At 37.6% G+C, this 25,838-nt stretch overlaps 2 protein-coding genes across 2 annotated transcripts; both read left to right on the forward strand.

Annotated features, from left to right (window-relative positions):
• The first annotated feature begins 1,382 nt into the window (after nucleotides 1-1,382).
• On the forward strand, nucleotides 1,383-3,239 carry LOC120289792 (disease resistance protein RPV1-like). Its single transcript, XM_039305143.1, has one exon. The coding sequence runs from the start codon at nucleotides 1,383-1,385 to the stop codon at nucleotides 3,237-3,239; it is 1,857 nt and encodes a 618-aa protein (XP_039161077.1).
• Nucleotides 3,240-18,371: 15,132 nt separating this feature from the next.
• LOC104425233 (disease resistance protein RPV1) lies at nucleotides 18,372-25,457 on the forward strand. Its single transcript, XM_039304339.1, has 4 exons — nucleotides 18,372-18,610; nucleotides 18,806-19,467; nucleotides 19,577-20,670; nucleotides 24,921-25,457. Exons 2-3 carry the CDS (start codon nucleotides 18,812-18,814, stop codon nucleotides 20,013-20,015), a joined length of 1,095 nt encoding a protein of 364 aa, XP_039160273.1. The 5' UTR covers nucleotides 18,372-18,610; nucleotides 18,806-18,811; the 3' UTR covers nucleotides 20,016-20,670; nucleotides 24,921-25,457.
• Nucleotides 25,458-25,838: the final 381 nt, after the last annotated feature.

Genomic DNA, 25,838 nt, shown 5'->3' on the forward strand with positions numbered 1-25,838 from the left:
AGAGAGGCTTATCTCTTGTGAATAATTACACATTGTTGAAGGTTCAATGACACAAAGTCGTCCCTTCTTTCGGAGGAAAGGTTTAATATCCATTATCAAATTAAGGATTTTCCTCTAAATATAAAGGAACTTATAGGCATCTACATGTACCAGAAGCAACTGACAAAAAGACAAAACATTTACTAGAAGCTGCCGCCCCTTAATATCTTAACAACCAATCACGCTTAACATTAGACATATTAAAAAACTATTTTGAATATATTAATTAATATACATGAAAAATAAAATTACAAAAATATGTCCCTGTCTTGATTATTTTAATCAAAATCGTTTATGGCTTCTATGTTGATTCCTCCCCATGCAAAAGTTTTCTTTTGCAGCGATTCTTGTTAAAGTCTACTCAATCTGCTTTTCATGGAGAAACAGAAACTCCCCCACATTGACCCGTGTTGTACATACATGCTAACATTCTAAATTCATTTTATCTTAGAGTAATTGAAATAATATATGAATTGCTCTGACTTGTTGTACGCAATATGTATTCCTTATAATTGTTGATTATTGATGTCACCGTACAGACAATTATAAATTAGTAATGTTATAACAGTAATAAAATTATCCTTCCGGTGGCAGATATAAATATCTTATATCTTCAAGATATAACATTTCAATTTTTTTTTTCATAATTAAATTAGATGTTTCTCTTTAATTTCATACTATTGAAAGAAAATATGACGCCTAATCAATGCATCTCTTTTCCAATGAATTTGCCATCTGCTTTTTATAATAAAACTTGCTTATGTAGATATTTTAGGATCTTTAAGAGAGAGGGAGAGAGAATCAATAGAGACTTTACTCAATTGACTTAACATTATGCTTTATTAGAGAATGATATTTATATCTGAATAATATGCATGGGAAAGGAAATAATTTAATCTAACAAAGAAATTGGCTATCTTAAAAAATGAAGAAATATCAAATAATATCACTAATATTTATTGACATCTCTAAGAATATTCTCTATTAGGGAATTATCTAATATCCATAAATATGCTTCATGTCTAATCAATAAAGAAATGTTTTTCTAATATCCATAAATATGCTTCATGTCTAATCAATAAAGAATTTTTTTTTCCTTGAAAACATTATCTGAAAGCAAATGTAGATATCACTTCTATATCCCTAACATTCTCCCGCAGTGAATATGATTAAACCATTTATATATTAGTGTAGCCAAAACAAAACTACTAAAGAAACACATTTAAAACTCAATAAGACTATTGTGAAGTAGTGGAGCACAGATCACTTGGAATAAGTTTAAAATTGTAAAAAAGGAGTTGTAGCGGGTGCAATCACACCAAATTATCCTTTCTTTCTTTCAGATGGCAACCGGGCTTAAAGTTCTCAACCTTAGGGGTTGTAAATCTTTGAGAAGAACTCCTGAATTGTCTCCTTACAAAAGCTTGGAGATTTTGACTCTTGAAGATTGTTGGGCTTTGGAAGAGATTCATCCTTCTATCGGGGACATCAAGACCCTTGTCTCATTGAATGTTAGGAGATGTTTGAGACTAAAGGAGCTACCGATAGGAGTAGGTAGAATGGAAGAATTGAGGGAGCTTATTTTAAATCATACCGTTATACAAGAGATTCCTATTTTGAGAGGTGGTTTGATGAAGTTGGAGACTCTTTGTGCCTCGTTTTGTGAAGAACTTGCTCAACTTCCAAAATTTATGGGCTTCCTTGTGTCCTTAATAGAATTAGACTTATCTTATTCAGGGATTGACAAATTACCAGAATCCATTAGTTCTATGGAGTTTGAGACTCTTGATGCCTCCAATTATGCATGGTTAGCCCGCATTCCCGACTCCATAGGTCATCTAACATCTATGTCTCTCCTTGACCTAAGGAAATGTGATCAACTTACTCAACTTCCAGACTCCATAGGCTCCCTCTTGTCTCTGCAACGCTTGTTATTACGGGGATGCCACTTGTTGAGAAAGATTCCTAATTCGATCGGAAATCTGACATCATTGACTGAACTGCATTTACAAAGGACAACAGTTGCAGAATTACCTGAGAGCATTGGGAATTTGCTGAATTTGAGGATCTTGGACATTCGAGAGACTCACATAACAAAATTGCCTGGTGCTATTGGAATGTTGGTGAAACTCCAAGAGTTGAGTGCTTCTGGATGCAAAACTCTTGAAGGACTACCGAGTAGCATAGGTGAACTGGTTTTGCTAAATAATCTTGATTTAGGCAAGTCAGGCATTTTGGGTTTGCCAGAAAGCATTTCTAAGCTCTTCTCTCTCCGAAACCTCAGCGTTCAATATTGTGAAAAGCTTCTAGAACTACCAGAATTGCCCTCTGGCTTAACATCTCTAGATATCACTTGCCAGAGTTCGTCACTTCCACATCTTTCCCAACTTAACCTTCTCAAGAAACTCATTCTTTTTGATTGCCGTTGGCTCGAATGTCTCCCAGAGCTTCCTGTTGGACTAGCCATGCTTTCTATCACACGTTGTGGAAAATTGAAAGCGTTGACAAATTTGTCAAACTTGAAGCAGTTATTTGAATTGATTCTCGACGAGTGCTTTGAGCTAACAGAAGTCACGGGCTTAGAAGGTTTACAACCTTTATCCAACTTACATGTACGACAATGCCCTAAGATATCTAGGCTTGATGGGTTCGAATCGTTTGAGTCCTTGAGTGGCTTACAGATGGATGAGGTGTTCCCAGATTCTTCGAAGTTAACGAGCTTGAAGGCATCTCAGTTTGAAGGATCCGTGGATCTTTCAAGTTCAGAGATTCTGCTGGAAACAAAAGTTGCAAGTTCCGTGGATCAAGTTGAAATTCAGGGCCTCGATGGATCAGTATCTCCACAAATGTTGGATTTCTCTGAGTGCACGTCCGCTGGACAATCCCTAGACCTTTCGAGTTTGAAATATCTGAGGATACTAGTTGTTACAAATTGCAAGAATCTAACTGAAATTCGAGGCCTTGATGAATTAGAATCCTTGCAAGTTTTGGATATATCTGGGTGCACATCTCTTAGACAATCAATGGACCTGTCGAATTTAAAGAATCTGGAGAGTTTCTCAGCTGAAAACTGCAAAAATATAGTTGAAATTCGAGGCTTTGATGGATTGAGATCCTTGATAGATTTGAATGTTTTTGGGTGCACGTCCCTTAGACAATCACCGGACCTGTCAATTTTTGTAGGAATTAAAAAGTTTTGATGCTACAAGATGCGAGAATCTAGTTGACATTCAAGGCCTAGATGGATTAGAATCCTTGGATGATTTGGATATTTCTAGGTGCACGCCTCTTTTACAATCACCGGACCTTTCAAATTTGAGGGATTTTCATACTGCAAACTGCAGCAAATCTAATTGAAGTTTGAGGCCTCCATCGATTACAATTGTTGGAGAGGTTTAATTTTTCTGGATGCATGTCCATTGAAATATTACCAGACCTTTCATGTTCAAAACATCTGTGGAATTCTGTGCAGCAAATTGCCAAAATCTAGTGAAATTCACAGCCTTGACGGGTTGGATTATTGGTGAGAATGGATATTTCTGGTTGCACTTCTATCGAAAGATCAGTTCTTTCTCCATTAAAGAATTTGAGGGAATTTCATCATGCAAAGTGCAAAATCTAGTTGAAGTTTGGGGCTTGACCGGTTAAAATCTATGGAATGGGTCAATATCTCTTGACGCATGTCCGTTGAAAGATTACGAAACCTTTCAAGGTCAACACATACAAGGAATCTATTGCTGCATATTGCCAGATTCTTTGTTGAAATTCGCAGCCTTGACAGGTTGGTTATTGGTAAGGTTGGATGTCTCTGGGTGCACAGCTATTGACAGACTGTCCGACATTTCTAGTTTAAAGAATTTGAGGGCATTTCATGCTGCAAAATGCAAGAGTGTAGTTGAATTCGTGGCCTTGACGGGCTGGAATTATTGGTAATATTAGACACCTGTAGTCGCACTTCCTGGGAAGATTGCCAGATCTATTGTGCTTGAAAACATTGATGCGGTTGAACATCAACCACTGTGAGAAGCTGAGTGACGTTCAAAGCCTGGAGAAGTTCTCATCCTGCAAAACATTGTGTATTCAAGGAGAAAAGTCGTTAGCAAAATTTCCAGATGTGTTGACATTCATAGATTGTTGGGACCTTTCAGACATCCCAGGCTCAGAGGATCGACATACTTAGAAAGTATAAATTTCACGATGCTTGCCAATTGCAACTTTACCAGATTTGTCAGAGTGTTAGAACTTGCACTTGTTGGTCGCACGAGACTGCAACAAACTAACAGAGCTTCAAGGGCTTGGAGACTTGGAGCTTCTACAAGCTTTAGATATTTCCAGATGCAAGTTGCTAAGAGAAATACCTAGATTGTCTGGAGCTTTCCTCACACAGAATTATGAGCAGTAATCACATCAAGACATTTATCAGACCATATTCTGGTGATAGTTTGCTATTGACACAATCCGTGTCTCATAAGAAGGCAAAACCTTGGTCTTGATAATGGCAGGAATTGAGCTGGCAGTCCTGATAAATCATCTGTGAGTGACTCTTCTTTGTACATTACCAAGTGATTCATGTTTCTAGTTGGAATGAAATCTCTCTTGATCATGGTAGGAATGATAACTGCCAGCTCTTGTTGGAGGACTAGATCATAAGAGTGCCTTCAGAGAAAATAATCTATCACTTGTCATTAACTATGAAACTTCATCCTCGACATGATATCGAGAACCAGACTTTACATTGATAATGTCTTTCAAGTTTTGTATTTGAAGGTTGTGATGCTCGCTCGCAGGTCATGTATAAAGTGTTTGATTTGTTTGCATAGTGGTCATACTTTTATCTTCTGATCGATTCTTATAATGCCAGCAAACTGGTTTTTATGCAATGTTGATACAATGGAAATTACAAGACATTGAAAGAAGAATCAGCTCTTTCTGAAGATCCCTCTGACCATAGCCATCTCAGTTTTTTTCGTAGACGATGGAAATCCTCCGCTCAGGAATGACGTGAATTTGATTGGTTGAATTGGTTTTTTGTTCTGCAATATTTCATCTGTAATTCTCTCTTTTATCTGTTCTCATATGGCTCCTCAAAGTAAATTCATGATTAACATGTTGATTATTAAGGCAGCTTCTGGGGGCAAAGGAGAGAGATCATATTGCTGGATTTGTGGTGCTCTCGATCCCCGGAAGGCGTCGGGTTCTTTCCAGCTAATTTCAGAGGGTGTTAATTTGATATGCTGCAGGTCTGTAAGGGTGAGCTCATAGTTTCATTGTCATTTTAAATTCCTGATGAACTGTTTATGTGTTAGAGTTTCATCCTCACAAGATTTCCACCATTTTATCCTTTCACATGCAATTTACACTTCTGCTCATTAGTCATTCCAATGCTGGGAATTTTTTCGCTATGCCAATGAGGATTTTGTTCTAGTGATGCTCTGTTTTGACTTTCCAGTAGGCAAGTTTTCTTCTCCCGCTGCTTTCTAATTTTTTTAATAATCTTGGTCTTCATGATAAAAGTAAATTAAGCCGAATTTCAGAATTTCAGGGAACCGTTGTATTCCAAAGTATCTTAGGAAATATTACTTTAAGCAATGTTATCTGTATGAATCATGCTGGAATTGTGAGAAGAAGCTTTTTAACGAGTTTATTCACTTTATTAGGAGGAGCAAAATCTCACAACACTCTAATATATCAATAGTCCACCTACATCTAGAAGAAATAATAATCTTCATGTATCAAGAACTGACATAACAAGCCCGTGCCAATGGACATGAACAGGACTAGAAGTGTAACACCGAGAGATGAACCATCACTTCCAGGTGGTGGCGGAGATGTGGTGGTGCTGGTATTGACGAGAATCCACTGGACTAGTGGTCGGGCCAGTGGAAGTTTCACTAGTGGTGACCACTAATTTTTGGCGCTGAGAGTAATGGTTACCGTTAGCAAAGGTGTAGATGAAGTAATACTCGCTAGCGTAGTCAAGGGAAAAGGTGGCCGGTCCGTTGGTTAGGCGCTAAGTGAAGAACCGGTGTTCCAACTGTCGTTGTTGCCATTGGTCATGTTTGCGACGTCGTGTGACCCTATGTTGGTGTTTGTTTCGTTAAACAAGCATACGTGCATAAGTAATTAAGATCAAAAGTCCCGGAAGTAAAAATGCTTATATATGTGTTTCCAAAACATTCTCGTGCATTTTAACAAAAACACAGAGAAGAGAAGAGCAAAATGGGCTAATCATATTAATCTTGTACTGTGCTCCAAATTTGGTTTAGAAGTTTCTTTAGGTTCTGAGCACGAACATCTGACGCCTTCTGGTAACACCGATTTTGACGTTCTTGGATTCTTGACCACGAACGTCTGACGCCTTCCGATAATACTGGTTTTGATGTTCTTCAAATGCAGAACATCTGATCTCTTCACAAGCTCTGACATTCTTCAGATCCAGCCTCACAAATGTCGGGCCTCTAGTTCAGACACACCACCAATTCTCTCATTGGATAGAAGAGAGAAATTGAGAGATCTCATAACTACAATTGTGCTAGCAATTGCTCTCGTGTAAGTGATTTTGTTGATCAGTATCAACACTCTCAATTATCAATTGTCGATTATCCGGTGATCTACTCTCTATATTATCTTTTATAGCCAGTGTTGATCACATTTAAATCGGCGCATTAACTCTAAATCGTTTTTAGAATTAATTCGGCCATAAGTCCTAACGCCGTTTTAGACACTAATTCGAGCATTATCTCTATAACTATTACTGAGCATCATTCCAAACATTTATTTGGGCAAAAGAACGCTTCAAGTGCCAAAAGTTGGCACAAAGGGATACTTAAGTGCCAAAACTACGAAGGTGGCACTTTTATGAAAAATGGGACACTTGAGTGCCACATTCAGCGAGCCTTGCCGAAAATCCTACGTGTCATTTTTTTTAAATTATTTTTCTCACTTACGTGGCTTGTTGAAATGTCGAATAAGCAAAACACACATAAAAACGACGTCGTTTTGACATAATTTAAATTTTAATATAATATACAAAAATTAATTAAATAATAATAATAATAATAATAATAATAATAATAATAATAATAATAACAACAATTTATTTTTTTAAAAATGGAGGAGGAGGAGGAAGGCGACCAACGGTTGAGGGCTGAGCCCTCTTAGGAGGAAGGAGGGGGTTGGGGGGGGCCGAGCCTTGGCCAAGGGCGGCCCCGGTCAACCAGCAATAAGGGCCTACGTGCCCTCGCCCCAGATCTGGGCAAGGGTGCTGGCCCTTATCAAGATTTGGGCAAGGGCCGTGACCCGTGACCCCGCCCAGATTTGGGGCGAGGACACGTAGGCCCTCCCGGTCGGTTGGCTGGGGCCGCCGACCCCAGCCGAGCTCGGCCGACACTCCCCCACCTCCTCGGTGATGAAGGGGAGGCGGCGGTGGTGGCGGCAACGATTGAGCCCTCGGGCGATCGCCTCCCTCCTCCTCCTTCCCCCCCCCCCTTTTTTAATTATAAATAAATAAATAAAAATTTAATTTAATTAATTATTATATTAAAATTGAATTATGCCAAAACAACATCATTTTGACATTGTTTAGCCGTGTTAGCATACAAAACGATGTCGTTTTACATGCAGCTCACTGGAAAATTGCCACATCAGCGTTTTAGCCAGATTTTCTCGCCGATGGTACTTAAGTGATCCATTTTGTTTCGATTTTGACATTTAAGTGTCACTTTAATAACTTTTGGCACTTAAGTGTCACTTTCGTAACTTTTGATACTTAAGTGTCATTTTATGCCAACTTTTGGCACTCTAGGGGTGTGGGTGTTCATTTATTTGTAACTGTTACAAGTCTTTATTCTAGGTATTAACTTTGTAACTGTCACAAATATTTAATTTGATTGTTACTTCTAAAACTATTTCAGAGCATTAATTGGTCATTTAAATTTGAAACCATTTCAGATATTTAATTTAGCCATTAAGTCCGAAACTGTTTTAGATCATTAATTTGGCTATTGATTCCTTAGATCATTAATGATGCGATTAATTCCGAACTCACTTCAGATCATTAACGCGGCCATTAATTCTGAACTCACTTTAGATTATTAATTAAGTCATTGAATCTGAACATGCTTCAAATCTCATTTTACCAAAAAAAAAAAAAAAAAAAACATGCTTCAAATCTTTGATTCGCTCATAGAGTCTGAAACCCGCTTTAGACTTTGTAAACTTTGAAGCCCCTTCATCAGAACTTTTATTTCTAGCCTGACTCAATTTGATTGGCTCAATTGCAAACACATTTGCAATATTCTCTCTCTTGTTCAAACGTCATTCTAATTGATTATGGTGTGTGACATCCCTAGGTTCATCACTGAGCTGGCAAGAGGACTTGTACTAACATATTAGCACAGCAAATATAATTGATTGTCCAGAACAATCTCTTGTTCCTACAAACCATGAATATATCTTGCCATATATCATGGCTAATGCCTGTCAGCTTTGGCGACCATGTAATTCGATCATTCTGTCTCACCATATCCTGATCGAATAAAGGCCATGGAACTATTGGTCAAGCCACTAATTTGATCATATGCCCAAATCTAATTGACATGTATTTCTTTGAGATATGAACCATTCATTCTCAATTACAACCTCGGCCGAGGATTTCAATACAATGCCACAATTAGATCGCATCTTGTATATCTATATATAACAAGAAGACAGATTCCATATTGCGCACGCATGTGCCTTCATATGTGAACAAACTATGACCATTAAGTACAAAGACAGTTCGACGAAGTGTCAATATGCGCACTTGTGAACCATAGCCATCCAATATACAAGTTAGCATCGTGCCTCAGGTCTAATGATCTTACACCTGACCAAAGCAGGAACGATCATACATTGACCTCACTAAAAGCTTCCATGTCACCAATCGTTCTATGTGTGTCACGTTCAGTGAATTTGTCCAAGACAAGCACCTGTGTTCTAGCTCGGATATCGCAATACCCAATGACTTGTGACTTATCATCCCTTCAAATATTCAATACTGAATAGTGAATCTTGAGAACACATCGGTCTCAATAGGATCATCAATGTCCTTCCAATGATCTATTGACCGGGAACTGTTTAAAAATTCAGCATAACATAAACCCGTTACACATATTCTTAACATCTTAAGAGTAGATTTAGTTGTAGCTAATCTTATGGACTTCATTAAGATAAATTGGACGATGAATGAAAAAATCTTATTTACCATTAAATAATTCCTAACATGTAACTATTACATGATTGGTTTAGGGCATAGAACTAACAGTTGAATGCTGCAAAAGCAATGGAAGATCATCGGCATCAAAGAGTGAAGCTCAAGATTGATCTTTTGGCCACTAAAGGTCCAGATTGATTGCACATATAAAAAATAGAGAATGGACCGATCGGAGCAAGGTGCTTCATTATGATAAGCAGGTGTCTAATTCCTATTCCAAGAGGGCCAAACTGTAGAACAGTGTTTCAAGTTAATTTCAACCAGTGGTCATGACTCGTGAATGACGTTAGTTATTTGGCCATAAAGTGTATTGGATTCCCAAGCTACATTCTCCCCCTAAAATCAGGCCAATAAATAAAATCGAATTATCAGACAATTCAAACGCATTATAAAACCTTTCATTTCATTATCTCATGTTGCTTTGCCCACAAAAAAAAAAAAAAAAAAAAAACAAAAAAACAAAAAAATCTAAAATCTCTCTTACATGCTAGAGGATATAATAGGGAAAAGTGCCAAAAAGTCCTAAATTTTTGCTTTTGTGCTGATTTAGTCCTAAACCTTTTTAAGTTGTGCCAATTCGGTCATTTTGGCCGGATTTTGCTGACTGGATGCCGGCCGCCGACGTGGACTAATCGACGCCGACGTGGACAACTTTTAATAATATTTTAATATTTTAATATTTTTTTTTTTTATCTTTTATTTTTGTCGTTTTCCTCGGGCGAGGCTCGCCCTCCGGATTTGGTGAGGCGAGCCTCGCCCATGGCCACCAGCCTTGCCCTCGCGAGGGTGAGGCCGAGCCCTCGGTTGGCAAGGCTCGCGGCCATGGGTGAGGCGGCCATGGGCGAGGGCAAGCTCGCCCATGGCCGACGCGAGGCGGCCATGGGCGAGGCTCGCCCTGCCGGCGGTCGCCTCGGCGGTCGCCGGACCTCGGTGACCGGCTAGAGAAAAAAGACAAAAATAAAAAATAAAAAATAAAAAAATATTATTAAAAGTTGTCACGTCGCCGATTAGGCCACGTCAGCCGGTCGGCATCCAGTTAGCAAAATCCGGCTAAAATTGGCCGGAAAGAACTGAATTGGCACAACTTAAAAAGGTTTAGGACTGAATCGGCACCAAAAAAAGGTTTAGGACTAAATCGGCACAAAAGGCAAAAGTTTAGGACTTTTTTGGCACTTTTCCCGAATATAATAAATAAAAGACAGTATCTTTCTTGGTGATTCATATGATGCTTTTTCTTTAGGCCATGGTACTTCATATGATTGAGATCACTCTAAGTCAAATTGTAGTTATTAGTTGAACTTCTTACAAGACAACCTCCGACTATTGGTCACCTAAAACATTGCCGACCTCCAAGCGTATTGGCTCGCTCAGTATGAGCATGTGGCTGTGCTAGGAGGGATCCTCCATCGCGCAGTACCTCCCATCGCATGATTCGTCGCCTTTGCACTTGATAAAAATGCTATTCCGAACACGAGAATTAAGACTATGATTTCACCGTTAGCCTTCTTGGTGGGGCTTGCGTTATAATTTCAGGTCGACGTCGTCCCTAAGATATCCATGCTTTCTTTTCTTTGTCGAAGGTGTGGTTTTGAGCGCAAATATAGGCGGGAAACAAATGTTCTGTACGTGTACCGAGTGGCGTGGCACTAGCTTCTTGTTTTGACAGGGCAGTTGGAGAGTGAGTAAGATTGAGACTGAAAATAAAGGAATTTATGTTTTGAAAATTTGAACCATGATGTTCAAACTACGAGATTGAAATTTTCCCTTTTGCCTCATGCGGTGCATTGGAGAGAATGCGAGGGATCCGAGTCTTCACATTCTGGGAGGACCGGGTGGTGGTGAGTGAGGAAAGGAGGGATTTGAGGGTCTGGGCGAAATTGCTCTAGGAGCTTCTGTTCGGCACAGCCCTTGAAGACCAGGCTCGGCGGGCGAGAGCGAGAGGAGAAGGAAAACGAAGAAGAAGACGCTGAGGGTGATTGGAGACGGGAGCGAGCCCATTTCCTGGAGAGACGATTTCGATCAGGATATGGGTCCGCACATTGATCCGTGCTGTGTTTTCGTGCGTTCTGAAGCTCTCGGGCTTCTCTCTTTGTTTGGGAGTTTCTGGAAATGGATATTCTGTTTCTCTTTCTTGATTGAGACTGAAGGTGACGAAAAACAGAGCAACTTTGATTGAAAACAGAGGAATTCGTAAAGGGCGCATCGACCTGTCCTTCCAGAATTGGTTCTGATTTTCTTCACAGTAGCCCAAATTAGGGGGGTTCATATCTTTTCTGGCAGGGGTTGCGTATGCTTGGCTTTGCTTGTTTCGGGGTGTTTTTTCATGTTTGCCGTTGCTTTTCCTCTCATTTTCTTCACAGCTCTGGTCCGATAGCGAAATGACTGAAGAAGATCTCTTGTGCTCGATTAATGCTGATGGTCAACTGCTCAAATGACAAGAACTTTTTTGTCCGGGCCGAGTCTCGAGTTCGGTGAGTTCACCTGTTGAATAATTGGAGTTACTATTCAATGGCCTCTTTTTTTCTGATGTGGGGGGAAAAGTTGACAAAGGAGACGGGAGATTACTGCGAATGACCTTAGCATGTTGTTGGGACTCTCTGCAACAAAGCCAATAGAGGGACAGAGTAGGTATGGGAATGGCGTGATCCGATTCGATTCTTTGTTTCTGATGCAGGCTCAAAAGAAAAGTTTTTTTTTGGATGATCTGATGTTCATGAGGCCAATGCATCTGAGGCTCTGAGCACAATGTCTTGCGCTGATGTAATGATTTCCAGCTATTTGGACACATGAACACCCACGAACAATGCCACAAATCTGGCTAACAGTAATTATCAATTCTTCCTAAAGGATTTTAATCAACTTAAGAATTTTTTTTTGGAATAAGCTATTGATACTTAGTAAGAAAAATATGTTTATTATTAGGGTTAATATCCTGAAAGCCCTAAATTAATACATGTCCGACAAATTTACCCTAGTTAAAAAATTAGATTATGGTCAATTTGTACAAATGTACCGGTTTGAACTTTTTTGTGGTATTAATTCTAAAAATTTCTAGATTCCATGTTATATGTACTGTTTTCTTATTAAAGGCATAACTCTGTCAATGGATTGATTTTAGTAGATTGACGGAAAAGGTTTGCTAACTATGGGGGACTCGTAGTTTGATGACCTTAAATATTGTTAAATTTGATTTTTGTTCAGGCCGAGGAGCTTGTAAAGGCATAAATTTTCTTGAACCTTTTCCTTGCAGGCATAATCTCCTCTCGCGCAAAATGCATGTACTGTTTTTTCTTTAGGTTCACTTTTATGTGTGGACGTATATCGGGGATACCATAGTCTCAGTTTTAAATGTCACGAAAGTTCCAAGCTTGGGTAGGATAAGCTGCGCAGTAAATTTATGAATTTATGAATTTTCAGTCTGAATTTTTACCAAATATGCATGCACATGTAGCAACCAGGATTTTTCTTATGTATTTCGGGTCCTTCATGAGAAATCCCCCTGTGCCATTTAAATATGCTGTCCCTCCATTACCAAACAGTCGGGTTCACGAGCCGTTAAAAATAGAAGGTACAGACTTCTTGCGAATGAGTGTAGAGTAGGATTAGAGTAGAATGACCAAAAAAAAAAAAAAAACTTCTTTAATTTTTTGATTAATATTATGTTAATTATTCGGTAATTGCACACTCGGGTTTTGAAACTAAATGAATACTTAGATTTTTTTGAAAAAAGAAGAGAATTCAACTTTGGATTGGGTCGATCTAGGTTGATTTAGGCGTTGGAGAACTCTAGCATCTAACCTAGGCCAGCTCGAGGCCGCCTCCTTGCGCCGACCTGGCGGGGCTCGCCCTCGCCGGCCATGGGCGAGGCTCGACCCTCGCCGGATCCGGCGAGGAAGAGCCTCGCCACCCACGCCTTGAGGGCGGCCTTGCGTCGGGTGAGCCTCGCCCGCCGTCACGAGGCCGCCCCCCGGCCACCGGCGAGGTGGCCGGCAAGGTCAACCTCGACCTCACCGGCCGTCGCCTCTGGCTAGTTGCCGAGCTTCGGCAACCGGCTAGAGGAAGAAGATGAGAAGAAAAAAGAAAAGAATAAAAATAAAAAGAGAAAAAGAGAAAAATTCAAAAATATTAAAATATTATTAAAAGTTATACACATTAGCACCGATCATGCCACGTCAACCGACCGGCATCTAGTTAGCAAAATCCGGCCAAAATTGGCCGGAAATGACTGAATTGGCACAATATAAAAATGTTTAGGACTAAATCGGCACCAAAAAAATGTTTAGGACTAAATCGGCACAAAACCGAAAGGTTTAGGACTTTTTTGGCACTTTTTCCTTTTTATTATTATTACTATGATGATGATGATGATGATGAGAGGCGTAACTAAGGCTAATTTTTAGTCAGCAATGTGGGCGAGTAAAAAAAAAAGCAAGTCACTTTCTTTGCAATGCAACGGAATTTACGCGTCTCCCACGTTCTACTTGGCTCTTCTTTTTCATGCGGGTTTTACGTTATTGTTGATTCTATCATTTTCCGAAAATCTTTTGGTGCACACTACTCTTCTACACTATTTTTACGTTCGATTAATGTAATGGAATCTGCATTACGATGTTCTTGTACTTAAACAAACGCACGCTAAAAGCAAGTTGAAGCATCTCCATTTTATCGAGAAAGCAAATAACTACTACTACCCCTTAATAATAAAACCAATTATGTATTTGTTTAAGTATAACATTGTTTTCATTCAGCGAAATTGCAACACACTTGCATGCAATATTGCAGCAGACGATGAAGAAAAAGGAAGTCCCTTCCTTTTTTTTTTTTAATTAGAAAAAAGTAAGTCAAGTCAAGTCAAGTCAAGTTGAGAAACAACTCGGTAGATTCCACACCCCTTCTGCCATATGTTGCTATTGTCCTTTTAAGAGATATACATGACTATTTTCTAACTCTTTTATCTTTTCACAAAGCAAACGGAGCCTCGGATTCCATTGTCCAACGCACTCAAGGAGCACATTATTTGGGAGGTCTAAAATAAGTGAGGATGCTCACACTCGCGTACAAAATTGCAGCAGACGACGAAGAAAAAGGAAGTCCCTTCCCTTGTTTACCAGTCCTCCAGGACACTCTAGCCAAGATCTCCACCGCAGACTCCAGTTTTAGGATCGTTTTATCAAGCAATCTACAATGTTGACTGACCCTCTATCTTTAAAATATATATATATATATATATATATTTATTTATATTTATTTATTTATTTATTAGAAAAAGCAAGTCAAGTCAAGTTGAGAAACACCTCGGTAGATTCCACACCCCTTCTGCCATATGCTGCTATTGTCCTTTTAAGAGATATACATGACTATTTTCTAACTCTTTTATCTTTTCACAGAGCAAACGGAGCCTCGGATTCCATTGTCCAACGCACTCAAGGAGCACATTATTTGGGAGGTCTAAAACAAGTGAGGATGCTCACACTTGCGTACAAAATTGCAGCAGACGACGAAGAAAAAGGAAGTCATTTCCCTTGTTTACCAGTCCTCCAGGACACTCTAGCCAAGATCTCCACCGCAGACTCTAGTTGTAGGATCGTTTTATCAAGCAATCTACAATGTCGACTGACCCTCTATCTTTAAATATATATATATTTATTTATTTATTAGAAAAAGCAAGTCAAGTCAAGTTGAGAAACACCTCGGTAGATTCCACACCCCTTCTGCCATATGCTGCTATTGTCCTTTTAAGAGATATACATGACTATTTTCTAACTCTTTTATCTTTTCACAAAGCTACGGAGCCTCGGATTCCATTGTCCAACGCACTCAAGGAGCACATTATTTGGGAGGTCTAAAATAAGTGAGGATGCTCACACTTGCGTGCAAAATTGCAGCAGACGACGAAGAAAAAGGAAGTCCTTTCCCATGTTTACCAGTCCTCCAGGACACTCTAGCCAAGATCTCCACCGTGGACTCTAGTTGTAGGATGGTTTTATCAAGCAATCTACAATGTTGACCGACCCTCTATCTTTTAAAAAAAAATATTTATTAGAAAAAAGCAAGTCAAGTCAAGTTGAGAAACACCTCGGTAGATTCCACACCCTTTCTGTCATATGCTGCTATTGTCCTTTTAAGAGATATACATGACTATTTTCTAAGGGCGTGCATGGAAACACTCCAAAAAAGTGTTTCCGGCACACTTCTGTACGGAAAGTGTTAACAAAAAGAAAGAAACGCGTTTGGTTGCGTTTTTGTTCTTTTTTTTTTTTTTTGTTTCTGGAACGAAATAGAAACGAGAAAAAAGAAACAAAAAAGTTGTTTCTCCAGTAAAAGAAACACTTCGGAAGAAACAAAAGAACAAAAACATCTCTTCTCTCTCTTCTTCTTCTCTTCTTCTTTTCTTCTTTTTTTTTCTTTTTTCTTTGGCGGTCGCCGGCCTCGGCCATGGCCGGCGACCGATTGCCGTCGAGGCTTGGCCTCGCCCGGCCATGGCGAGGCTCGGGCTCGCCGGACTGGCGAGCCGAGCTCGCCCGGCCATGGCGAGGCTCGGGCTCGCCGGATCTGGGCGAGCCCGAGCTCGTCCAGCCAAGGCGAGGCTCGGCGTGGCCCGCGCCGGCGAGGCCGAGCCTCGCCTTGGCTGGGCGAGCTCGGGCTCGCCCAGATCCGGCGAGGCTCGGCCTCGCCATGGCGGGCGAGCTCGAGCTCGCCCGGATCCGGCGAGCCCGAGCCTCGCCGGGCGGCGGGCTCGGCCTCGCGGATCTGGGGCGAGCCCGAGCTCGCCCAGCCAAGGCGAGGCCGAGCCTCGCCCAACCACGGCCGAGGCTCGGCCTCGCAGGTGGGCGGCGAGCCTCGCCGTGGCCGGGCGAGGTCTGCCGACCCCGTCGGCCGGTCATGGGAGGCCGGTGTTGGCCGGAAAAAAGAAAAATAAAAAGAAAGGAAAAAATAAAAAATGTTTAAAAAATTAAAAGAAACAAAAAAATAATAAAATTTAACCAAACGTGTTTCGTTCATTTTTATTCCGGACCAAACGTTACCAAACGCGTTCTTTTGTTCAAAAATTGTTTAGGAATGAAACACTTTTGTTTCGTTCCCAGGAACAAAAAAGCACAGAAATAAATCCATGCGCACCCTAATTCTCTATTTTTTACAAAGCAAACGAAGCTTCAGATTCCATTTTCCAATGCACTCAAGGAGCACATTATATGGGAGGTCCAGAATAAGTGTAGGATCCTCTCACTTGTTATCGTCGTCGTCATCACCATCGTCATCACCATAGTCATCATCGTCCTCGTCATCATCATCATTATTTTTATAAAGAAGCGTAATTTTATTTTTTTTTGAACAAAATAAAGAGGCGTAATCAAGGTTAATTTTTAGTCATCAAAGTGGGTGAGTCGATAAAGGGAAGTCACAATGTTGTACGTTACAACAAGTGAAGTTGCATCGAAAATGGTGCCATTTTCTTCAAAGTTTGGAGAGGCCGTTTAATCCATCTTTCTTTCAGAATTTGCATTTGTGTACATCAAGATTCTCACGAAATGAAAAGAAGAGTAAGGGCATACATGATAATCATTCTATTTTTGTTTTAGAATAATTTTCTTTTCTAGACTTGTTTTTGAAATAAAAATCTGTTTGGCGATGCAATTTTATTTTTTTATTTTTGGAACAAACTTTTAGTTGAGAAATAGATTTGGAATAGAGATGAGAAATAACATTTTTATTGCTTTATTTTTAAACAAAAATGAGAAATAAGAACTCTCGTTTTGCTTGTCTTCTCTACTATTCAGCCACCTACTTGCTACCCGTTGCTGCTGCCCGCTGCATCCGATTGCCGCCGCCGCCGCCATCCGCTGCCTCTTGGGAAGGAGGAATTTTGTGTTCTATTCCAGAGCAGAAATTTTGCGTTGTTATTTACAAATAGAAATAGAAAAAATTATTTCTTTTTTCAGAAATTAATTTCTGGTTACAATAATTATCATTCACGCCTTAATTAACTGCATGACTTTTTGTGCACATTATTAGTATTGTTAATTTTTTGGCAGAAAAAAATCACGTTAATCTCAACTGTTGGAAAATGCATGGTCCATATAAATTCATTTTTAGTAAACTAATTAGACGACATATGAGAGAGATTGTGACGACTTTATTAATCGAGGTAGAAATCTCTGTAATGCCAATGTAGTTCTCTTCTGGAGCTATTTTACAAACTAGGCCTCTCCATGCCCAACATGCTTATTACATAAATCATTGCGCCTTCTTCCCAGTCACTTCGATATCCCTCATTCTCTCCTCGGATAAATTTTCAGCATGTTGCCTGACCTTTCTTTTTTAATAAATCACAAATAATTAAATCCGAAGAAAGAGTTGCACACGTTCAACCAAGTTTGTTACTCCACAAATTTAATGCGTTATCAAGTTTGAATAGACAATATGGATCGCAATATCTCAAAATACAGTCTACAAGTGTAGAATCGTCAATTTTTGAATTTATAAATGTCTGAAAACAAATGTACACTAAAAGTAAGTTGAAACACCTCCATTCCATCGAGAGTTAGACTATAAATTAAAGTAAATAACTACTACTACATCTTATTAATAAAACAAATTATGTATCCATTAAATATAAGAATATTTTCATTCAGCAAAATTGCGATCTATTTGTAGGCAAAATTGTAACACCCAAGGAAGGAAAAATAAGTAATTTGTTTACCAGCCCACTACAGCACTTCAGACAAGACAATATTCGCTAGGTTTTCAGATTCGATGGTTTTATCAAGCAGATCAAGTCTACTCAACAAAAGTAGCCCTACAAATCAGTAAGGGATGTGGTTCGGGTAAAATTAATTTAAAAGCCACTTTGATGTGGAAAAAAAATCAGATTGTGGATTGAAAATAACAAACATTCCTTATTTGAATATTAAAAATCTGCAGATGTTTATTATCGAAATCTCCTATAATCCAACTCACGATATGTTTTTGTCGGTGGCTCATGTACGTCAGCAGCACCAGGAGCGTCTGCGTGTTGCTCGTCACTTTTCTTCCTATATATTTTTTGTTTGATGGAAAAAGCAAGTCTACGTCAAGTCAAGAAGCGCCTCAGTACATTCCCCGCACCTTCCGAGTAATGCTGCTTATCGTCCTTTCCCCTCGTCATTCATCACAGCGATTCGAACAGCATAAAGAGTCTTGAATCCTTGGACGGGCAAGAGCTCAGCGTTGTTCAGCGCGCTGAATTGAGGGTGTCGTGTGTTGGTACTCTAACGCCAAGGTTGAGAACTAGTGGAGATCACGGCAGCGGGTGGATTGTGTTGTTTGAGCATTCCTGAGGTAATCCATGACGCCTTGCTCTTATCCTCTCCTCTGTTTCCTGCTTTGATTGCTCCACTTTCTTCTGACGAGTTCCGAATCGAGTTCCCAGAGACATTTCTGCAATTCTTGGATCTAGGATTCCATGTTTCTCTACTCTGTTTCCTGCTTTGTTTTGAGGCTCTGCTCCATCAATCTCTTTTACTCCCTTTTTAGGTGGTTATGAACGCAGAGCCAAGAAGATCCGACATGGTGGGCTTCTTCCTCAATCTCTTTTACTGGTTTTGTAGGCTCTTCTCCTCCAATTCTCTCGAGATGGAAAGAGAAGAAGCCACTCATTCAAAAGATCCGACGTACGAGGCATCTTCCTCTTCGACCTCTCCACATGTAGGAGATTATGAAGATGGAACCAAAAAGCCGAGAGGAAATGATTATGAGGTGTTCTTGAGCTTTCGAGGGAAAGACACTCGCAAAGGCTTTACAGATTATCTCTATACGAGCCTTGTCAATGCAGGAATTCACGTGTTCAAAGATGACAACGAACTTCGTGTTGGTGAGGAGATTGGTCCAGAGCTTCTTTGTAGTATTACGCAGTCTAAGATCTCAATCCTGATAATCTCAGAGGACTATGCTTCCAGCAAATGGTGCCTTCGCGAGCTAACTCAAATATTGAAGTGCAAGAGAACCTCAGATCAAATAGTGTTGCCCATATTTTACAAAGTAGAACCCTCGCAAGTGCGACATCTTACAGGGAGATTGGGAGATGCTATCAATGCACATAGAGAGAATCTGGACGAAATGGTTGTGAAGGAATGGGAGAAAGCACTTGAAGAAGTGAGTTCCTTGAAAGGATGGGAATCGGAGAAAACTAATAATGGGTACATTACTCTCCACAAAAAGTCGTTTAGTTTCTCATAATTAGATCTTGCTTGAAAAATAATATAAATATTGCCATTATATATTGAAATTTATATTGTTATTTGACAGGCATGAAGGAGCGATAGTTAAAACAGTTGTTCGAAAAGTTATGAGTGAATTAAAAAGACTTTTTCAGCTAATCGTTCCTGAACAATTAGTGGGAGTTGATGATCGTGTGGAACAGATTATGAGCTCCATAGATGATATATTCAATGGTACAAAGATAATTGGAATTCATGGAATGGGCGGCATCGGTAAGACAACTCTTGCAAAGGTGTTATACAACAAACTCTCATGTAAGTTTGAGTATCTTAGCTTTGTGGCAGATATTCGAGAAACTTGTGTACGCAAGGGCATCGAATGTCTACAAAAGCAACTCATTTCCAACATAAGAGGACCTTCTTGTGATGTGTCTAATGTTGGTGAGGGAATCCATGTCATCAAATCTCGATTTACAAGTAAGAAAGTCCTTATTCTTTTGATGACATGGATGATAATTCTCACTTGAATGCTTTGGTCGGAGATGGTAGTTGGTTTGGACCTGGAAGCATAGTCATCATAACAACTAGAAACAAGGGCATTCTTGATAAAACTAGGGCAAGCCACATCCACCAACTCGACAAGTTGTCTTTGGATCAATCATTGATCTTATTTAGTAGACATGCATTTCGTAATGATTCTCCTGAAAGTGATTATGCCAATATCTCTCGTGATGTTGTATCTACCACTGGGGGGCTTCCCTTAGCTCTCGAAGTTATAGGTTCATTCCTATGTGGAAAGAAAGAAGAAGTATGGAAAGATACATTAAAAAATTAAACAAGGTGCCAAATAAGAGAGTGCAAGAGAAATTGAGGATAAGTTACGATGCATTAGATTTTGAGGAGCAACAGATATTTTTGGATATTGCATGTTTTTTTATTGGATCACATAAACAAAGTCCAACCTATATGTGGGATGCCTGTGATTTTTACCCGGAGAATGGAATTGAAGTACTTAGTCTTTTGTCCCTAATTAAAATTGATGAGTCCGGCAAACTATTGATGCATGATCAATTACGAGATCTTGGAAGGGAAATTGTTCGTCAAGAAAATCCAAAGGAGCCTAAGGAGCGCACTAGATTGTGGAATCATGAGGAAGTAATAGATGTGCTTGACAATAGCAAGGTAAGAGATTTCTCCAATTGTCTTAACGAATGCGAGTCCATCTTCTCTTTCATGTTTGATATAAAAATTGTCGTCAGTCTTGAGTCCCCAAAATTTATCGCCTCTATTAACAAAAGAGCTCCTTCGATTAAGTGCCGTTCTTGCCTGATATTAGACATAGATGAGGAGTAATTTTTGGTTATTGATGATTGATATATATCTTTACCTCATAGTATTGTGGTGAGGACCCTCTCCTTAAGTAACTTCAATGCAACAACAAAACTACAAAAAACATGATATTTGACAGGGCACTTCCAAGGACACCTGTTAATTGTTAGGTGCCACGCTTTTTCCACATATTTGTTTGATGCACATGTTTGATGTTTGGATTCCTCTTTTGATTTTTTGTGAGGTCTTTTCCTTCTTTTTGCCTTTACTGAATAAGGACTTCTGATGAGTTGTTTGCTATGATAAATAAGACCTCCATTAATTTGTGACGACTAGCCATCTTGGTTCTTGTATTTTTCAAGTTAGGTTAAGTACAATTAGCGTCCTAACTATTACTATTTTCGAGGTTTAGCCCCCAATCTATTTTTTCCCTCAATTTAGTCCTTTATCTTTCATAGTTGTGGAATTGAGTCCTTGTTGTCAACTGTTAGTTAACACCATAAATTTGCTGATGTGGCCATCATATTTAATTCTGACAAAAATACCACAAAATTCATAAAATATGTCCATTATGACAATAATACTTGACATTTTTTTTTCATATCACCAGTATCCTAAATTGTACCAATGTGATTTTTTTTTATATAGTTTAGAATTTTTGGTAATACTACAAAAAGTTTTGGTTATTGGTGTCATAGTGCGTATAGTTCAGAGTTTTTTGTGATATTAACTTTTATTTATATGTTGTATATGCATAACCATGTAATAGAAACCTCTAAACATAATTTAATTAATTTTATTTGTTCTAAGAATTTGCTAATACTTTTTTTTTTTTTGTGACAGTCGATTATTTTTCTGTTGTTCCCTTTGTAATAATGGTTTGTTAAACATGGGCTATCCTGTTGCTACAATTATTTCTACATTATTCAACTATTATTAATGAGCATCTTATTTAGCCAGGGTTTAATTAATATATTTTACCTATAAGCATTTGTTAAATAACGGCTATCAGGTTATATAATTGTTTAATTGGTTTTTTTATTTGTTAAATATTGACTATCATGTGATAATAGATATTTCTACATCATTCAACTCTTATTGAGCATTTTATTTAGTAGCGTATATAGTGCATTAACATAATTTATTTTTTAAATATGGGCTATCATGTTACATAATTTTTTATTGATTTATTAATATCATTTACTTATGAAATGCGAGAAAATATTATCTCATAATGAGTATCAATAATTTTATTGAATTATATATTATTTTTCCTTTTATGATGGACAATTTTTTGGATCTATCTATTTGTAAAGCATGTTAAATAATTTTATTGTGGGGATGGATATTCATTAGTCAAAATGGGTATCCAAACGCCTTTTCAACCATAATAGTCGTAGCTTATTATATACTTCACTATATTTATTGTTGAAATATACACAGTTGTGTGATAGATTCCTCTAAACATATGCTTTTTTTTTTCCTTCTATGATAAGTAATTTTATTATACTAATTTATTTCTAAAGCATGTTAAATATTTGGTGATGATGGATATCTTTTCAGTTTATTTTTTTAATGTTATTTATTTGTCAAATATAGGTTGGTACAATATTGATCTTCTGATATTAATATTGACCAATATGATTTAATTATTATTTCTCAAATATGAGCCCATTGCACATAATAAATGATAGATACTTAAAATGTTTTCATTGCTATAAGATATATTTAACTAGTGCTTAATGTATGTGTATAGCTAAATAGCTATATTATGTAATAATGCTTTATTTGTTTTGCAAAAAATAATTTAATGAAATATTTTCCTAAAAATGATTGCTTTTATCACTTACTAAAATGAATAAATGAAAATATTATTTTCATCATCCACAAAAATGTTTAAACATAAATTTTTATCGATTATGAAATTTTTTTCATTAACTAATTATTTCAAATGATACAAGTAATCATTTTCTGGAAAATATTTTCTAAACATTCATTTTTCTTCAGAAAAGGGAGCCCGGGTCTATAAATTAAAGTAAGACATAAAAAATGTTGAAATTTTACAATAAAGGGACTTATAGAGGCATACGTACATTATTTAGATTTTTAGTACTCAAAATACGTTTAGCTTCTAATGTGCACTCTAATAATCTCAAAGGTCATGATCCCGGAAAAAAGTTTATACTAGATTTTTCAGTGGTGAATTAAGAATTAATTGCAACATTATATTCATACTTTCATAAGTTATATAATTGCAATGATAAAATATCGATAATATTAATTAGTTTGAGAACCGTGTAGCTTCCACAGACATATGTTGACAAAAGTACATATTCAATCACATAATTACAAACTTTGTAATGTCAAAGAATATTCAAAACTAAAATTTAATATGATATTTATTAAACTTGGACTTCAAGTATTTTAACAATATACACATAACTTCTTTTTGATAGTGAATCATCAAGTTTAAATTTTTGTCATAAAGTAACCTTACATTTGCAACTTTTTTTAGAAACTTGTAAGAGAATGATAGTAATAAACACAAATTTACAACCATATATTTCAATAGTACTTTAATTCAACGATCAAAATTAGGATAAGAAATAATATCGGTTCTAAATTCTTTGAGAAAATGATAATCACAGCCATGTAGTCACACAATAACGGTCAACGACATCCTTATAGTCTAATGAGTTAAATGCACAATCAGAGATAGCTCTCATCTCTTCTTAATAGTTGTATTTAAGTCGAAATAATTTTGAACTATTAGAACAAAATCTGAACGTTACGCATCGTGCAGAAATTCTACAAAGGAGCATCTATTGCCGGCAAAGTGACGGATCAAATTTTATAAGTGAGATTGATGAGCGTAATATCAGTAAAAATAGTGTAGTTCATAGCAATGGTTCATTCCTATACTTTTAATTACGGTTCTCGTCTGTAATTAAATATGGTATGCAACAAAAAGCAATCATAACGAAACGATGATTTGTTTAAGCATCAAGCACTAATGTGTGAATGTCGTGAGTATCTTTAATTAAAGATTACTAAATATAGAAATTGAGATGCAGAATATAATGAAGTAAGAAGATTATTGAAAAAATGCTAGGGATGCTTTTCGGCGAGCATATTTTTCCACAAAAATAATCAACCGAATACAGCATTGCTTAGCATTGAAAAAAGCGTATCTATGAAGTTATCGACAAAAGTACAATAAATATACAAGAAACATTTGAAGGATAAATAAGTAGTGCCTCATCTAAAAGAATAAAAGCTTGAAGGGAGATCAAGCCACTCAACAAATCCGCATTGCGACTCTCATGATGCTTGCTCAATGTGCATTTCATCACCTAAAACAGAAGTCGAATTTGGTTACGAGGAAAGGCAAATGTAATAGACTTGAGTTCCTTAAGTATACAATTTATTCACTCTTTATGTCCAACCTGCCTGTAAGCAAGATCTCATTAATCTATGGGCGGGCCAATTAATATTTCCATGTACAGTGAAAAACACTCATCGAAGAATGATAAGAAAGTAATGTAAAACATGTGCACTAATATTTGGGATAATATTCTCGTTTTCATTTTGATTTCGAGAATTGCAAACAAGGTACACTTGATAAAGAGGGGTAATTCTACGACTAGAATTCTTTAATTTTAATACATGTTTTGATGACAAGTTTGATAGATGTACTTAGATTGGAACAGCCGTGTTGTTTCAGATATAAAGGATATCAGTAAATGTAGTGTTATTTTACTTATAAAGGCCATAATTTAAGTAGATATATGTGAAGTAGTGTGTACATGAAGGGAAGCCTTCTATTGTAGTTCCAAAGGATGCGGGTTTTGGAATTCAAAGGTGCACATAGTGAAAGGCATAATTGGAAGGGAAAAGTTCGGGAACAATCTCCTTAGGCTTCACGTTTTCGCATGGATTAAATAAACAATATGTAACCACAATCCGTCATTCCACAAATTTCAAAGCGAGAAGCTAAACCATAATAGCATGACAGCAAATTGAAACCAATACCTTTTATCTTACATCAATTGGTCTCATCTTATCATTCAAAATTTACGGTCCATAATGTTTCCTAATTGCAGGGCACTAGAAAGATTGAGGCCCTCTGTCTTGGCAAGTATGGTAGTGGAAGAAGATTCACAGTTGAACAATTAAAAGAATTGACCAATTTAAGGTTCCTTCAATTTAATAGTGCGAATTTCACCGAAGATTTCCATAACTTGCTTCCTCAATTAAGATGGCTTCGGTGGTGGCATTGTCCCTCAAATTTCGTAGCGGTCAACTTTTATCCAAAGAAATTAGTTGTGCTTGATTCTGACAATGAGTGCGCTTACAGAGGATTGGGGAGGATGGGGTCCACTCAAGGTAAGATATAGAGCCGGCATATCACTTATGAGTAAAATCACATGTTGTCAAAGTCAATTGCACTAACTTTTCCTTTACTTGTTTTGGAGAGGTTTATTATCCTTTTCGAAATTAAGGATTTTCCTCTAGATATAATAGGTTATAGGAGTTTTGCCCCTTAATATCTTAACAATTGGTCATACTGGACATTGTACATACTAAAAACTTTTTTAGCTATATTAATCAACATCTCTTAAAAATATAATTATCACTTTTGTGCCTATCTCGATTTTTTTTTTTTTTTTTGTTGATCTAACTGGTTTGTGGCTTCTGAGTTAATTTCTCCTATGCAAAAGTCCATCTTTTTAGTGATTCTTGTTATATGTCTATATCAATCTTCTTTCGTAAGAAACAACAATTCCCTCACAGACACGGTGACCTGTGTTGTATATACATGCTGAAATTACAAATCTATATCTTAGAATAACAGAAATCATTTATGAATTGCTCTAACTTGTTACACCCGCCATTTATTCATCATAATTTATAAACTATTAATGTAACAAGACTAACAAAATTATCCTTCCAATGACATTTAATTATTTTTGAACCTAACCTTTCTTATATCTTGTACATATAATATTTAAAGATTGCTT

This window comes from Eucalyptus grandis, chromosome 11 (assembly GCF_016545825.1).
Source record: "Eucalyptus grandis isolate ANBG69807.140 chromosome 11, ASM1654582v1, whole genome shotgun sequence".
Lineage (NCBI taxonomy): Eukaryota > Viridiplantae > Streptophyta > Magnoliopsida > Myrtales > Myrtaceae > Eucalyptus > Eucalyptus grandis.

Excerpts from the sequence above, each read along its gene's own strand:
- LOC120289792 (XM_039305143.1), top strand. The coding sequence starts at position 1,383 with ATGGCAACCGGGCTTAAAGTTCTCAACCTTAGGGGTTGTAAATCTTTG.
- LOC104425233 (XM_039304339.1), top strand. The coding sequence starts at position 18,812 with ATGAACGCAGAGCCAAGAAGATCCGACATGGTGGGCTTCTTCCTCAAT. Across the intron at positions 19,468-19,576 it reads TCGGAGAAAACTAATAATGG|GCATGAAGGAGCGATAGTTA; the intron begins GTACATTACTCT and ends GTTATTTGACAG.